We start from the raw sequence: 15,723 nt of genomic DNA, 5'->3' as shown, positions 1-15,723 counted from the left end.
TGTTTTGTGGGTTTAGTGACAAGCTATAAGTGATTTTAATTTTTTTTGTCAACACATTATCGAGAAAATGAGTATAATTTCACTAAAAGTGCGAACTTTATCAAGAAATTCAATTAAATTAACAGATTTTTAGCTCATTTCAAGCAAAAAGTTAAGTATTGATAAGTTTTCAAGACATACATAAATTATACATGGAACCACCAAATTTTGTAGGAAAAAATCCAGTTCAAGAATTTCATGATAAAATGGGAATACTTTTATATATTAAAGATATAATATTAGATGTAAATAAAGGAAATATTGTTCAATCTGCAAAATCAATCATTAACAAATTTGATAATACTTATCCAATATTTTTTAATACATTTATATTGCAAATAATATACACAATTGTCATCACAAGAATGAATGAATTTGATATTTATATTATTTTTCTCAAAGAAATTGAAATATTAGAAAAAAACAACAAAAAATTCAATGAATCATTCATTTTTGATATATTTACACGTTTTCTTATGAACAAACACAAACAAGAATCACATTATCTTCTTGAAGAATTGGTTGTAAATAATTTGCTTAATCCAGCAATTGTTCGAAACACAAATGATGTATATTTTGTACATTATATGTCAAAAAAAGATTTTAAGAAATTGGACTATAGTTATTTCAAGAAGAAATTCAAGACAAACTATGTAGAACTTTCAAAAAATGGTTTTGAACTTCATAAGAAATTAATTAGAGAAGGAGTTAATCCAAATCTAATTGCTAAAATAATTCGAAATGATGAAATAGAAAAACTTCAAGAAATATCATCACAAACAAATTTTGATTTTAACCAAATAATTGAACCATCACTTTATGAAAGATGTGATTTTGTTAATCAAGAAAATGTTACATTAATTGATTATGCAGCGTTTTTCGGATCAATTAAATGTTTTAAATATTTACTTATAAATGGTGCAAATGTAAGTAGCACAGGTAAATATGCAATTGCAGGTGGAAATATTGAAATTGTTCATTTGTGTGAGCAAAATCATTCAACATTTGAAAAACCATATAAAACAGCAATTGAATTCCATCAAAATGATATCTTTCATTATCTTTATGAAAACAAAAACGAAGAAATTGATTCTTTAGAATATTTAGGAAAGATATGTATTTTATATTATAATTATGAAATTTTTATGTTTTTACTTGAAAAAGGAATGAAAATTGATGATGAAATTATTAATGCATCAGCAACAATAGAAAATATATATCTTACAAAATATTTTCTTGAAACTCATCGAATTACAGAAAATATTTTAGCTTATTCCGGAAATATTGAATATGTTAAATATATTTTAGAGCAAGAAGGAATTGATATTAATGCTAAAAATATTTATTTGTTTTATTTAGAATTTATTTTAATAATTTGATATTTCAAAATAATATTTGGAAATTATTTAAATTATTTAATACAGCACTTATAGAAGCATCTTGGAAAGGTTATATAGAAATAGTTAAATTACTTCTTGAACAAAAAGGAATTGATATTAATGCTAAAAATATTTATTTGTTTTATTTGATATTTATTTTAATAATTTCCTATTTCAAAATAATATTTGGAATTTATATAAATTATTTTATACAGCATTAATAATGGCATCTTTCAGTAGTAATACAGAAATAGTGAAATTGTTTCTTGAACAAAAAGGAATTGATATTAATGATAGAGATATTAATTTTATTAGCTTGATATTTATTATAAGAATTAGATGTTTCAAAATAATATTTAAGAATTATTTGAATTATTTTGGACTGCACTTATGCATGCATCTTCAAATGGTAATACAGAAATAGTTAAATTACTTCTTGAACAAAAAGAAATTGATTTAAATATTCAAGATATTTATGTGTTTTATTTTATATTTATTTTAATAATTTGAGATTCCAAATTAATATTTGGAAATTACTTAGATTATTTAAGACAGCATTTATAATTGCATCTTCAAATGGTCATACAGAAATAGTTAAATTACTTCTTGAACAAGAAGGAATTGATATTAATGCTAAAGATATTTATTTGTTTTATTCAAAATTTATTTTAATAATTTGATATTTCAAAATAATATTTGGAAATTATTTAAATTATTTAATACAGCACTCATTTTAGCAACTGAAAAAGGTAAAATAAAAATAGTTAAATTACTTCTTGAACAAAAAGGAATTGATATTAATGCTGAAGATATTAATTTATTTTACTTAATATTGATTTTAATATTTTAAAAATTCAAAACAATATTTGGAAATTATTTAAAATATTTAGAACAGCACTTAAAATCGCATTTGAAAATGGCCACAAGGAAATCGTTAAATTACTTCTTGAACAAAAAGGAATTGACACTAATGTCAAAAACTTTTATATAGGTTCGCAATAATGTTTTATACTTAAGATAAATTCCTATATGGGAAAATAAATTGGAAAAAAAATCAATAGCTTAATTATGATGATTTAATGTTATTTTTTAATAAAAGGAGCCAAAATACAATTTTTATTAGATAAGATTTTTATTGTGATGTAAAACAAAGTGTTCAATACGTTGCAAATGCTACCCTAAAGGTGCTAACAATGTTTCTTGGTTCCACGCATAAAAAAACTATCAGCGCGCTTAATTATGATGATTTAATTTTTTTATCACAAATTTTAATACATATGGATTTGTATCATTGTATATTTATGTAATCAGATTCATAATAGTCAAATAAAAAAACTATTCGTATCATAGGCAAAACCTCTTGGTTCTTTCTCATTGGTACCAGTGTATGAGTTAATACAATCATACTTTAGGTTGTGCGCTGGACGAAGTTGATGGTGGCCATTAATTAAATTGCTTTAAGCTCAGCATACAAACTTGATTTAAGAAAACTATCAAAATTTAGATCCAATTATAAATAGTTTAAATGATTCATTATATTGACAATTTAAAAAAATCTATATGCAATAGAAACACAGCTAGTTTCTATTATAATTCTCGATAACATGCAAATGAAGCATCTTCTTTGATATCAGATTTGAGAAGACATATCCCACTTCCACCACATTAATATTTTCTGATAAATCTACTTAAATTTAATAAAATATTATCCAGATCGGTGTTGAAGAAATGAAATTTTTATATTTTCATTCATGGAATAAATTAATTGAATTTGGTGACTCAATTGATCCAATCGGGTTTGAGTGAGACAGCTAAAAATAAAATATTTTCCCTATCAAGTAAATTTTGCATTATTTTATAATGAAAATTCCAATTATATTAATTATTAAAAATAAATAATAATCCTTTTCATCAAAAATAAAAAATTGATACATTTTATCGTATGCAAGAAAAAATCATCACTGTAAATCGATGTAAAGAAATCTATAAATTGCATTAATAATATAAATATTTTATTTATATATGAAATTGATACTATTATTGAGCAAGATTTAGTAGTTTTGTAGCTAACTCAGCTGCTTCCTCGTCTTCACAATCTAGAAACTGTTTTAACGTATCTTCGCCACCATTTTCCATTATTTCATCCATTAAGTTCAATGTTCCACACTCCTCAAATTCCATATTTACGAGTGATTTCAGAAGATCTAAAATTGTATCAGTCAAATCTGCGTCATATCCAAAGTCTAAAAATTCCATGAGCATGCCCACCAATTTTTTATTTGTTAATTCTTTGAGAAAATTTCTCGACACGATTCTTAACAATCTCAAAAGACATTTCAAATACATTCTTTTTCTTTCGAACGAAGAATCTGATATCTTCTTCATTAAGTTATCAGCAAGATAATGATGTTTTTCTTGTTGAACCCAATCAGGTTCATCTTTTAATATCTTTTTTATTATGAGCGTCGCTCCGAAGCTAACTTTTTCGAAGGAGCTACCTATGAGATCAATAAAACGTGGGACAAGATCTTCAACAACTTCAAAATTGACTTTAATTAACTTATAGAAGATAGCTACAAGAAGCTTTAAAAGCTCTTCGCAACTAACATTTTTAACCATTTCAATTAATGTTTGATAAAGAGGGGATTCTTGGGCATAGTCGATGAAACCATTTGAAGAAAGTGCACAATAAACAAGACTAAGACACATCTTTGTGTCTTCCGAAGTGTACTCATTAAAAATTGTTAAAATTGGTTCGTAGAGGAAACTAACATCGCATTGAGTGTTTTTAACTAACATGGTATCAAAGAGAAGATAAATTGGTTTGCGAATTGATTCATTGGCTCCGAATAGTTCGCTAATAAAAGTAATATTTTGAGTAATAAATTCACAAATTGTTGGGAGTGTATCTGGAAATATAATTAAAATATTACGGATAATGTATAAAACAGTTTGTTGATATGGAACCTTGTCATCATCGTCTGTTTCGATGTTGAAAAAACAGTCAAAGAGATTGCTAAATAAATCTAAGTTAAGTAAATCTTGAATGTAATTTTTTGAATTTAAGGATGAAATTTTCATAACAATATTTAAAAAGAATTTCGCGTATATTTTATTGCTAATATTTTGAACAATTATTTGATCAAATCCTGATGTATGAAAATCAGGCCTATATTCGAAATTTTGATATAATAATGCTTTTGCTAATTCTTGTAGTTTACATTTTACTTCTTTGATTTGATGTTCCTCATTCCAAAAATCAGTTAATTCTTGAAAAGTACATGAAAATTTATGTTTTTGATTAGCATTACTGCTAGTTATTTTGAGAATGCCAATATCTGAATTTATTTCTTCTAAAAAAGATTGTCCAGCAGGATAAACTTGATTTGTTTTGTATTCCAATTAAAAAAAATAACAAACCGACATTAAATGGCCGGCCAACAGTTTCAAAACAAACCGATCATTTTTATATGAAAAATTTTGGGAATAAACGTTCGCAGAAAAAGAAAAAAAAATTTTTTTATTCATCAGAATCATCAGAATCATCAGAATCATGGAAATCTGCATCATCAAAAACACCAGAGACTTTGACTCCACATGGGCCATCAACAAAGAGAGCAACACCGCTATCTTTTTGCACAATAAAATCAAGTTCTTTTCCTTTAAGATTTTTTGGAGAAAAACAAGCAATTGGTATTTTTTTGCTGTTCTCAGCACTTCCATCTTTTGTTATTACATACAAAGTTACATTCTTTTGGATAGTCTTATCGAGAATCTTTGCATACATCAAAAAAGCAACTTTGTCCTCTTTCCCTTCAAATGATAGTGAAGCTGTTGTGTTTGGTAGTACAAGAAGTTCGAATGGTGTTTGTTCGGTTTTTATTGTTGTTTCGTCTCCAGAAAGATCATTAATTAGATCATCCATTTCTTTCTGTCTTTTGCTTTTCAATTCTTCACTTTCTTCTTCCTCCTCTTCAGATTCAAAAAATTTATTGTTATTTGGTACCATGAAACCAGAAAGAAGAATATCATGATCACTTGAGTTAGTCAACTCAACAATATCCATTGGAGAAAATGTAATTTCGGTTGTTATTTGTTCGTTCGTTTTTGGTATTAATGAACATATTTCTATTTCTTTACATGAAAAATGCGATTCATCATTATCTTCTGGTGTGGCATCACCATCAGAAGGACCCAAAATGGCTGATTTGATTTTTGCTGTGAGGATTGCCGGTTGCTCTAATTGGGAATCATTAATTTTTGATAATTTTGCTGAAGTTACAGTCAGAACCATATCGTCATCATAATCGAGGAATACTGTCTGATTGTTAGGAATTTCTTGTTCCCATATTTTTCTGTTTTCCATTTTCCTAGATTTTGGTCTAAACGGCCAACAACGATAAAATCATTAGGTCTGGAAAAAGGTGTGTAAAAACTTGTTTAAAATGGTGTATACATCTCGACAGAAGGCTTATATTTTGAGTTTGGAGTAATGTTAGTGTTGTGAGGTCTCAAAACTCAATTACTTTTGCATTAATATCACTTCCTTCTTCTTCATTTATCTATTCCTGTACGACCATTTTCTGATGCAATAATAAGTGCTGTATTAAATAATTAAAATAATTTCCATATATTATTTTGAAATATCAAATTGTTAACATTAATATTGTATACAAGTATAATTTCATTGTGTATATTTCGTTTTCTTTCTAATATTTTGGTATTAACAAAACAAAAATAAGCCAAAACCATATACACACATTATTTTAAAACTTTTATTTTCATTTTAGAGTTATAACTCATCATCTGAATGCATTTCGAATGCAAACAAATTCAACACCAAAAACAAAGCGCTGGCACAACTCTAACGTGTGGGTGCTATGGAATAAACTGAATAGGAAGTTAAAACTAAATTTATTAGCCTGTAACGAAAAAATGAAACAGTTGTTTATTTATGAATAACCCGACCAAGTGGAGTGCACTGAGGCGGCCTATGAGAATTAGTGGGCCAACAAACCCAAAATGATCTATAGATGTTTTTCTTTTGCTCTGATAACATTTCATTTTTGTTGGCTAAAAATTGAGGATTTGGATATTATTGTTGATGTGAATACTTTGTAAGGATGATAAAACGGATTTTTGATTTCATAACAGTGAGTGGATTGATTTCACAAGATGGTTTCACATTGTTCATAATTTTTATTGAAATTTAAGATGAGGAATTAGATTTTTACCAAATGAAATCAAGCTTTAACATGTGTTATATAACTGTATCTGAATTTAAGAGTTCATAAAAAACATTTGATGAGATCTAAAATTTATTATCTTTTAATTATGCACAGATATACAATTTCCGAAACCAAACGAAATATAAAGCAAATGCTTATTAAGTCACAGGAATGAAACAAAACCCAATACGAACAATATTAAGTGATTTCAACGGTTGAAAGAACGACAAATTATAACTGCAAAAATTGAATGAAAATATTTATGACATCTCATAACCACCCAGTTTCTTAACTTCTAAATTAGTCAAATGAGCTTGAACACGTTTCCGCTCGACATTTCCCAATATCAAATCCTCGACATAATTGGGTGTGGTGCTACGTCTAGTGTTTACAAGGCCAAGTACTTGGGGAATGGCAAAATTATTTCTATCAAGAAAATCGATCTTGAAATCAACGAAATTGAAATCGATGTATTACGTCGTGAAGTTGCGTTTTGGTCCACCAGTAACAATCCCGGTATTGTAGATTACTATGGCTCATTTATTAATGGATCAATTCTCTACATTTTAATGGAATATTGCGCAGGTGGCTCTGTGCTTGACATTATGAAGTCTTCTTTTCCAGAAGGATTTAAAGATGAAGTACAAATTGCAACGATTCTAAAAGGTATCTTAGAAGCATTAGCATATGTCCACTCTAATAAGCAAGTTCATCGCGATATTAAACCTGGTAATGTTTTAATATGCGAAGATGGCTCTATTAAAATCGGAGATTTTGGAGTTGCAGCAAGTCTCCTTGAACAAGGCAAAAAACGCGCGAGATATACAGTCATTGGAACGCCATGTTATATGGCTCCTGAAGTATTTGGCGAAATAGGCTATACAGAGAAAGCTGATATATGGTCATTAGGTATTTCATCTATAGAACTTGCGACTGGTGTTGCGCCATATTCAAATCTTCCGCCCTTACGTATTACCAAACAAATTATCAATGCGCCACCACCAAAACTTCCATCTGAAGGTTTTACTCCTGAATTTCAAGAATTTGTACGAAAATGTTTAAACCATTCAACTGAAAGTAGACCTTCAGCAGAAGAATTGTTGAAACATCCATTTATAGCTAAAGCCCAATCAAAGCAATATATCATTGATACGATTTTATCTAAAGTCCCTCCATTAGAACAACGTGCAGCAAATAATAAACTTTTGCAAATGGAAAATACCCCAAAGAAAGTTCCACCACTTTCACCGACACAACCAAAATGGAATTATGGAGTTGAAGAAAAGAATCAACAACCAGTAGAAAAGATGGGAAGATTTAGAATAAGAAGAGGTTCACACGAAACTACTCCACCTCAAAATAATGAGTTACAACATCAATCTCAATCAAACGAACCTTCTCAATTACAAAATCAATGTTCTGACAAAAATAATGGAAATGATGAATTAAGGAAAAGAGTAGAAGATTTGGAAAAGAAGGTGGACGTGTTAGCTAAAGAAAACGAGCAATTTAAGAAACAGATAAGAGCTTTATTAACTACAATACAGCAATTAAGTAAAAAGTGATCGATTGTGATATAATATTTTAACAGTAATACATGAAATCACACAAATAGAAAATGGTGAGAAAAAATAAATATTATTTTCTCAATATTTGATTAAGTTTCTAAGTAAATCACTGTTTAACTTATGGTTGGCAATATCAGTATAATATAAAATTAATGAATTCCTTTATACTAAAGTATTTATAATTTCTTTTATTATGAAAATAAATAATCTTTATCGTTAATTTTATTTAGCTGGAATCAGAAGAAGACTCTTCTTCTTGTGGAGGAATTTGAATGCCTTCTGGCGGTTTGTCAGGGATTTCCACATCTTCTTTATCGTCATCGCGTTCGAAATTGATGTTGCGCGATTCCTCAATGATTTGGTTCTCAAATGCTCTTACATCATCTATGGTCATAGGATACCACTTGTCGGCTAATCTCATTAATTGACGATGAGTATCAAGGAAGAGATTATGATAGAAAGTGTTCATGGCAAACTTCTCTGTTATGGTTTGAAGGCCTTTCCAGTGGAACATGAATTTAACAACTTTGATTGCAATCATCATTTCACCATCATAACATGTTGACCATAATGGAGGTTTTTCTTCATTGGCTTTAGCTTTCTTAGGGCTTCCCTGAAGTGGAGTTGAAATCCCTGCTTCTGGACATACGAATCCATGAAGATCATATTCCTTTTTATCTGGTTTTGGTTTGCTGTCAAGGATATCAAGATATACAATCTTGCGCTTTTTGAGTTCCTTCTTGCTCAGATTAAGAGCATTTTCTGGTATCTTTCCATTCTTTTCATATGGAAAATGTTGTGATTCAATTTCCATAAGAAAGTCATCTCCCATACCAGGAACTGAGTACTCTGTGTGGTAGTGTGGGTATGAATTCCATGATTTTTCATGGCAATGACAATACTTATCAGGAAGTGCCCAACGGATAAAACCAGGAATTCTTGACTTGAAGTGCATGATTTTATATGTATATTGTCCAGATTCATTTTCATTTTGGAAGGGCTCATTTGTGATGGTTTCAATGCCTTCACCTTGGACTTGTGCTGTTTCTTCCTTTGATCTTTGCGCTGTCATGTACAAATTTCCAATTTTATATTGTGTGACTGAAGTCGGGAGTATGATTCTGAACTCGTATATCTTCATTGTGAGCTGTTTCAAAAATTTGTATTGAAAAAAATCAACTTTTTCAGTTTTACTTTTGCCATTTAAGAACTTTACCACTTAGTTTTTCATACATTTATCGTATAAGTAAAGTATTTAAAACAACACGACCACCCGGTGGCAAACGGTTTTTTTTTCTATGAGCACTATGAAATTCTAACCTCAATTTTGTATGATGTACAGGAAGAAAAAAGATTTCGATTCATTTTTTTTGAAAATATTGTAAATTTTAAATCTAGAATCGGAACCAAAGGTCATCTTATGGACTTTTTAATTTTTTTTATGTGAAAAAACATTATATTGATGACAATAATCGAACTTTTCCATCGATTTTTGAGAAGTTTACAAACCGCTTACAAAATATGTTTTTTTGACATTTTTCATGCCAAATGGTAATGTCTTCTGGCTCCATCGATTTTTGAATGATAAATTCAGGACGATAGGAAACGATCCCACTTTTTTATAGAAATGCTTATTTTTTTTTCTTCAATTTGATTTTCATTCAAAATATGAATGACACCTATTATAAATGAAACATGAAAATGAAAAACGGTTTGGCAAAATACAGTCCGATTAAAAAACATTAAAAAAGTGATGTGTTTCACAATCATTAATTGAATACTTTATGGATGTGTAAACTATTCATTGACATGAACTATTGGATCGATCAAATTTGTATTAATATAATTCTAATACAAATCAAATTTCATGAAATAATAATATTGTATTTAAACAAAGCGGATTCATAATAAGTTTATTTCAATAAAAAAATATATTCTTTTTTATCATATCGATGAATTAAATCACAAATAATATATTATTTGAATTATATCTGTATTTATCTTTTCTGATGCTACCATATGCACTGTTTTACATGTTTATAAATAATTCCAAATGTTTATATGAAATATCAAATTTTTAAAACTAATCAATATCCATATCATTAATATTAATGTTCAAGGAGTAATTTAACTATTTCTGTATGATCATTATTAGATGCTAAGGTAAGTGCTGTATTAAACTATATAAAAATTTCCTTATATTGTTCGAAAATACCAAATGATTAAAATAAATACAAATAAAACAAATAAATATCTTTAGTATTAATATCATATTATTTTTGTTCCATAATGACCAACCTGAGTTATTGGTTTTCTTTCCGTTGGTTGAGCTCATGATTTTGATTATATTTTGCTTAATTGAATTTCTTTTGAGAATCAAAAAGGTATTCACCGAGGCGTTGAGGACAAAATAGGTTTATGCTAAAAAGAAAATAGGTGGGGTATTCTCACATTATTTCTTCAGTTTTTTTCTGCCATTATTTGGTCGTTAACCAAAAACAAAGAGATTATTCTTAAATAAGGTTCTTGTTAGCTGTCGACCTTTGAACAGGTATACATATTTTATTGATTTTTATCTGAGTTATAAAAAGTAAGACATTTATAACTATTACAAATCATAAAACAGAAGGATGGTCAAATTTATTTACTTGAAACATTTTCTACAAACCCTTTAAAATAAGAAAAATTAATACGTTTATATTTTTCGTGTACAAAGGTGCTTAATAAAAATAAAGAAGGTCATTATTTTTTGGATCACCTCATGTAGAAATCTTGTTTTTTGAGAAGTTTTTTGAACAAAGAAATTTAAATATGTTTAAGAAGTAAGTTAACTATTTCTGATTTATGTGCTAATATAAGTGCTGTATCAAATAATTTAAATAATTTCCAAATATTTCATTGAAAACTTAAATCACTAAAATCAATATTAAATAATACGATTTAATATCTTTAGCATTAACATCAACACCTTCTTGTTCAAGAAGTAATTTAACTATTTCTGTATAACCATATGAAGATGCAAACATAAGTACTGTCCAAAATAATTTAAATAATTTCCAAATATTATTTTGAAATATTCAATTATTTAAATTTATTTTATCTTTAGCATTAATGTCAATTTCTTCTTGTTCAAGAAGTAATTTAACTATCTCTACGTAGCTATGGAAAGATCCCCACATAAGAGCTGTTTCAAATAATATATGTAGTTTCCACATATTATTATGAAATATCATACTAATAAAATAAATTTTAAATGAAATAAATAAATATATTCTGCATTAATATCAATTCCTTCTTGTTCAAGAAGTAATTTAACTACTTCTATATTACCATATCTAGATGCTTCAATAAGCGCTGTTTCAAATAATTTGTATAATTTCCAAATATTATTTTGAAACATAAAATTATTAATACAAATATCAAATAAAATAAATAAATATCTTTAACATTAAAATTAATTCCTTGTTTAAGAAAGAATTTTATCAAATACGTATGGAATTATCCTCAGTTGCCCAAAAAAAAGCAAATTTAAAAAATTGTATGAAATTTTAAATAAATATTTTATATATCTAATTCTATAATCTAACATCTTCGATATCAATTTTAATTCTCTTTTGTATGAAGAACCATTTTACTACAATAGGGTTTCCATTTTCAATAAGCTCAAGAAAAAGTTCTTTATTAATAAAACTTCCATCAAAAAATATACATATAAAAGGAAGGTTATTCAAGCTGATTGATGCATTTTGAAGAGAATGGTTTGTTTTTTCCAAACCTTCTTTTTCTAAAAAAGACAAAATTTCATAATTGATGAACTTTAAACATTGAATACCTAATTTAGTTTAAATATTTTTATTATTAATCTTTTTTCTTTCTTCAATTTTCCCAAGTTTCTTTTCATAAAAGTAATAAAAAATATCGTTTCGATGATATTGAATTGCTGTTTTTAATGCTTTTCCAAACAACGTGTTATTTTGTTCGCATAAATGAATGATGAAAATTTAAAACATTGAATTGATCCAAAAAATGCGCAATAATCAATAATTGATATATTTTCTTTTTGGTTATAAAGAAAAGAATAATTTTCGCATTGTGATTTATCAATTATTTGATTATAATCAAAATCATTTTGTGATGAAATTTCTTGTAATTCCTCAATTTTATCATTTTGAAGAACTTCTAATAAATGTGTTTCTTCTTTGATTTTTTTATTTATTTTTTTATTTATGTCTTCATTAATATTTGGAGGGATCATTTCTCGTTCGATCATTTCCTTAAGAAAACATAAAGATTCATATGTATTTATTTGATAAAGATATGTAGTTAATACCTTAAGTAACTTAATAAAATTCAAATTTTAATTATTTGTTATTAAATCTAAAAATGAAATATATTATAATTTTACATCTTTATTTCGTGTAAAGTAAGACATATATATAAATTGAGAAATATAAAATTCATAAAGTAAAGGAAAACTTGGTTCAACTTCTAATATTTTTGAAACTTGTATAGCAATGGTCTCGATGTTGTTTTGGTTTTATTCTAGAAATAAATTTTCAATTGTAACTACTTCATCTGGAACAATGTGTAAAGGAGGTGTTGAACTTGAAATTTCCATTGAAACTGATTTTTAAATTATTCAAAAATGACCGAGCACTTTTGTTTATTTGGATTAACTTCAAACATTATGTTTTAATCCATCGTGGATTTTTACAAAAATATTTCATATAGAAAAACATCTCATGAGATGAATAAAATTAGAGATTATGTATTAAACAAAAGAATTTGATGAGTGATAAAATACATCTAATGTGTAATTTATAATTATACATGGCAAACACTTAACAACTTTATACTTATCAATTTCTTCAAGTTATAAAATAAGTGTTTTACTTATAACATTGGCAATTCGATCAAATTTAAAAAATTTGGAAAACTTTATAACTTCAACATCATTACCATGGATTGTTACATTAAATAAACGAATATTAACTGATCTTTCTTAATATTAAGTATTAATACACCAAACATTAAAATCAGTTTTCTTCTTCATTCCAAATTTCAATGCTTTATATAACCACCTTCAAAATTTAAAGCAAATGTTTGGGCACGCTTGTGAAGAGCCTATTTCACTAATAACACCACATCCATGCAACCTCCAAGTCGCAATTTACACATCAAAGCAAAGTCTTACTATTCTTGACATTATGAAAAATCGTTCAATTCGTAATTTTTCAGTTTCCGGCTATCTCCCAAAAGAAGTACAAAACTCTGGTAAGCCTGCGATAGGTATGTTTTTTATTGACGATATTTCATGCCGCGCTTATCAATCCGTTTTAAAGTCAACATTTCAACAACTTCCATCAAATAACTATTTAGCAATATTATACCCACGTGGTTTTTTAACCTGGGGCCATACATTTAATAATCCAACATGGAATCCATTTGAATTTGTTGCCACATGTGCTGCCCAAGCACCTGACTCACTTATCGTTGGTGATAATTCACATACTCTTTATTCAGTTTCATTGGTAAATGGGACCACTCGAGTATTTGCTAATACTTCTGGTACCCCATCATCATTATTTATAACACGTTTCGAAGGTGATCACTTTGGTGTTCTATCATTATCATCATCAGGGATGGCAGAATTCTTTTCTTCGTCAGGTAATCTTTCGACCAAGTTACAAATAGATAATGGCAAAAGCATTTCATTTGACATATTCACCAGTTCTCTTTTCTTAGTTGATGACAAACGCACAGTTGATTCATATTTAATATCACCCACAAAAATAGACAAGACAGGTGAATGTAGTTTTGCAGGGGTAACAGCCGGCGACACCAAGCCTACCAACTACAACATCCAACAGATCACTTCCTGTATGTTACCAATTGCTTACAAGCCCTTATTTTTTGCCATCTGCGACTCATCGTCACTTTTGATCGGCGGCTCCACAAAAGTTGTACAAAAAGTGACGTCGTTTCCGATCATGCACATAAAACGACTCAATTGTACATCATTAAAATGTCATCCGACAGACCCAACGTTACTGTTTCTAACTTCTGACAACAATTTAATTGTCTTAGATATCTTTGCACATTTACCACAAATTATTCCATCATTACCGATACCTGATTTTATCCAAAAATCGAATCAACCAGATGGAATTTATAACATTTCTCACAACAATTATTTCATTTGTGTCATGAATCACTCATCACAAACATATACAATATATGACAAGAAAACACATAAAATCATTGCGACGAATCAAGCGCTAAATGTTGTGTTAGGGCCAAATAAGAAATACGCACATTTCATACAACAAACGTCACGAAAACATAAAGAATTAACATTAAAATATTACATACAAATATTCGATGAAACTACACTCGGTAAGGCTATACATATAATACCTCCCGAAGATACTCCATATCCTTTACGTTTGGTGACGTTCGATGATTACTTCGCGTTGATTTGTGGCCATTCGAAATTAGATACGTCTTTTAACCTTCAATCGCAAGGACATACGAAGGCTTTTGTTTATAGTTGGAACACATTAGAAAATATTAACTTAAATATTGAAGACGCATTTCTAATCGCTTCGTCTTCGCCTTTGATAGCTTTGGCTTCTGCAAATGGTTATGTAGTATATGATACAAGTAATGGTAATATGGAAGAAAAATGTCGTCGGCAAAAAAGAGTTTTCGATTTTAAGTTCTTCGATGGAAGACTTTATCTTTTGACGACTGACGGACTTGAAATAGATAATTTCAAATCAATCGAATTGGTCTCAAGTCGTTTCTCACATATCCCAACGAAAGAAAAAAACGCACCGTCAATACCTGTGAACGCTTTGGCAATTAAAGAGGTTTCATCAACGTTTGTTACCGTTGTTGAAACTAATGGTGTCGAAACTACTGTGGGTATTCCTGAAGAAGAAATAGATGATAATGGAATCCCTTTGATTGTAAGTATCGCATTGTCGAAAAGCCCAATCGAAGCGGCAGGTTCAACATATCAAACTGCTTCCGAGAAAGAAAAGAAACAAATGATGTTGATGATGATGGGATCTTTGGGTTGGGATGCTGTGGAACCAGTGCTGTCTTGCTCGGAATTGGCTGTCGCTGAATATGCTATGGGTAACGGTGATGGCGATTACCAAAAGGCGTTTAGGGAATTCTTGAAAACAGAGCTCGAGATCGATGAATAAAGCTGACTACTGATGAGTGAACTTTGATGTGATTTCATCGGCCGATGTATTGAATTTTCAATACAACGATAAAGGTTTTGTTAGAAGTCCAAAGTCGTCTTTTGACCAAATGAATGAATGGATTGAAGAAGTATTAATAATTAAATTGAAACTATATGAGAACTTTTAAGTTTTGTTGACGATTTTAAAGTTTAGGGAAATATATTGATCTTTTTTAATATGATAAAATGACAAAAAAGCTGAATGATGTGATTTTTTTTAACATGCTTGCTAACGTAAGGCTTGATGTGATATC

At 28.5% G+C, this 15,723-nt stretch overlaps 5 protein-coding genes across 5 annotated transcripts; 2 read left to right on the top strand and 3 right to left on the bottom strand.

The window, feature by feature from the left end:
• Window positions 1-3,455: 3,455 nt before the first annotated feature.
• Window positions 3,456-4,127, bottom strand: GO595_002892 (uncharacterized protein; the record flags this gene model as incomplete). Its single annotated transcript, XM_067915851.1, has 1 exon — window positions 3,456-4,127. The coding sequence occupies one exon, from the start codon at window positions 4,125-4,127 to the stop codon at window positions 3,456-3,458; it is 672 nt and encodes a 223-aa protein (XP_067776693.1).
• Window positions 4,128-4,938: 811 nt separating this feature from the next.
• Window positions 4,939-5,784, bottom strand: GO595_002891 (uncharacterized protein; the record flags this gene model as incomplete). Its single annotated transcript, XM_067915850.1, has 1 exon — window positions 4,939-5,784. The coding sequence occupies one exon, from the start codon at window positions 5,782-5,784 to the stop codon at window positions 4,939-4,941; it is 846 nt and encodes a 281-aa protein (XP_067776692.1).
• Window positions 5,785-6,954: 1,170 nt separating this feature from the next.
• GO595_002890 (STE family protein kinase) lies at window positions 6,955-8,211 on the top strand (the record flags this gene model as incomplete). Its single annotated transcript, XM_067915849.1, has 1 exon — window positions 6,955-8,211. The coding sequence occupies one exon, from the start codon at window positions 6,955-6,957 to the stop codon at window positions 8,209-8,211; it is 1,257 nt and encodes a 418-aa protein (XP_067776691.1).
• Window positions 8,212-8,440: 229 nt separating this feature from the next.
• GO595_002889 (Phosphatidylinositol transfer protein) lies at window positions 8,441-9,355 on the bottom strand (the record flags this gene model as incomplete). The annotated part of the gene is made up of 1 exon (XM_067915848.1): window positions 8,441-9,355. The coding sequence occupies one exon, from the start codon at window positions 9,353-9,355 to the stop codon at window positions 8,441-8,443; it is 915 nt and encodes a 304-aa protein (XP_067776690.1).
• A 3,958-nt stretch (window positions 9,356-13,313) lies between these two features.
• GO595_002888 (uncharacterized protein) lies at window positions 13,314-15,428 on the top strand (the record flags this gene model as incomplete). Its single annotated transcript, XM_067915847.1, has 1 exon — window positions 13,314-15,428. One exon carries the CDS (start codon window positions 13,314-13,316, stop codon window positions 15,426-15,428), a length of 2,115 nt encoding a protein of 704 aa, XP_067776689.1.
• Window positions 15,429-15,723: the final 295 nt, after the last annotated feature.

This window comes from Histomonas meleagridis (genome assembly GCF_020186115.1).
Source record: "Histomonas meleagridis strain 2922-C6/04-10x chromosome Unknown contig_20, whole genome shotgun sequence".
Taxonomy (NCBI): Eukaryota; Parabasalia; order Tritrichomonadida; family Dientamoebidae; genus Histomonas; species Histomonas meleagridis.
Note: the sequence above shows the minus strand (reverse complement) of the source record. Positions and strands in the feature narration are given on the sequence as shown.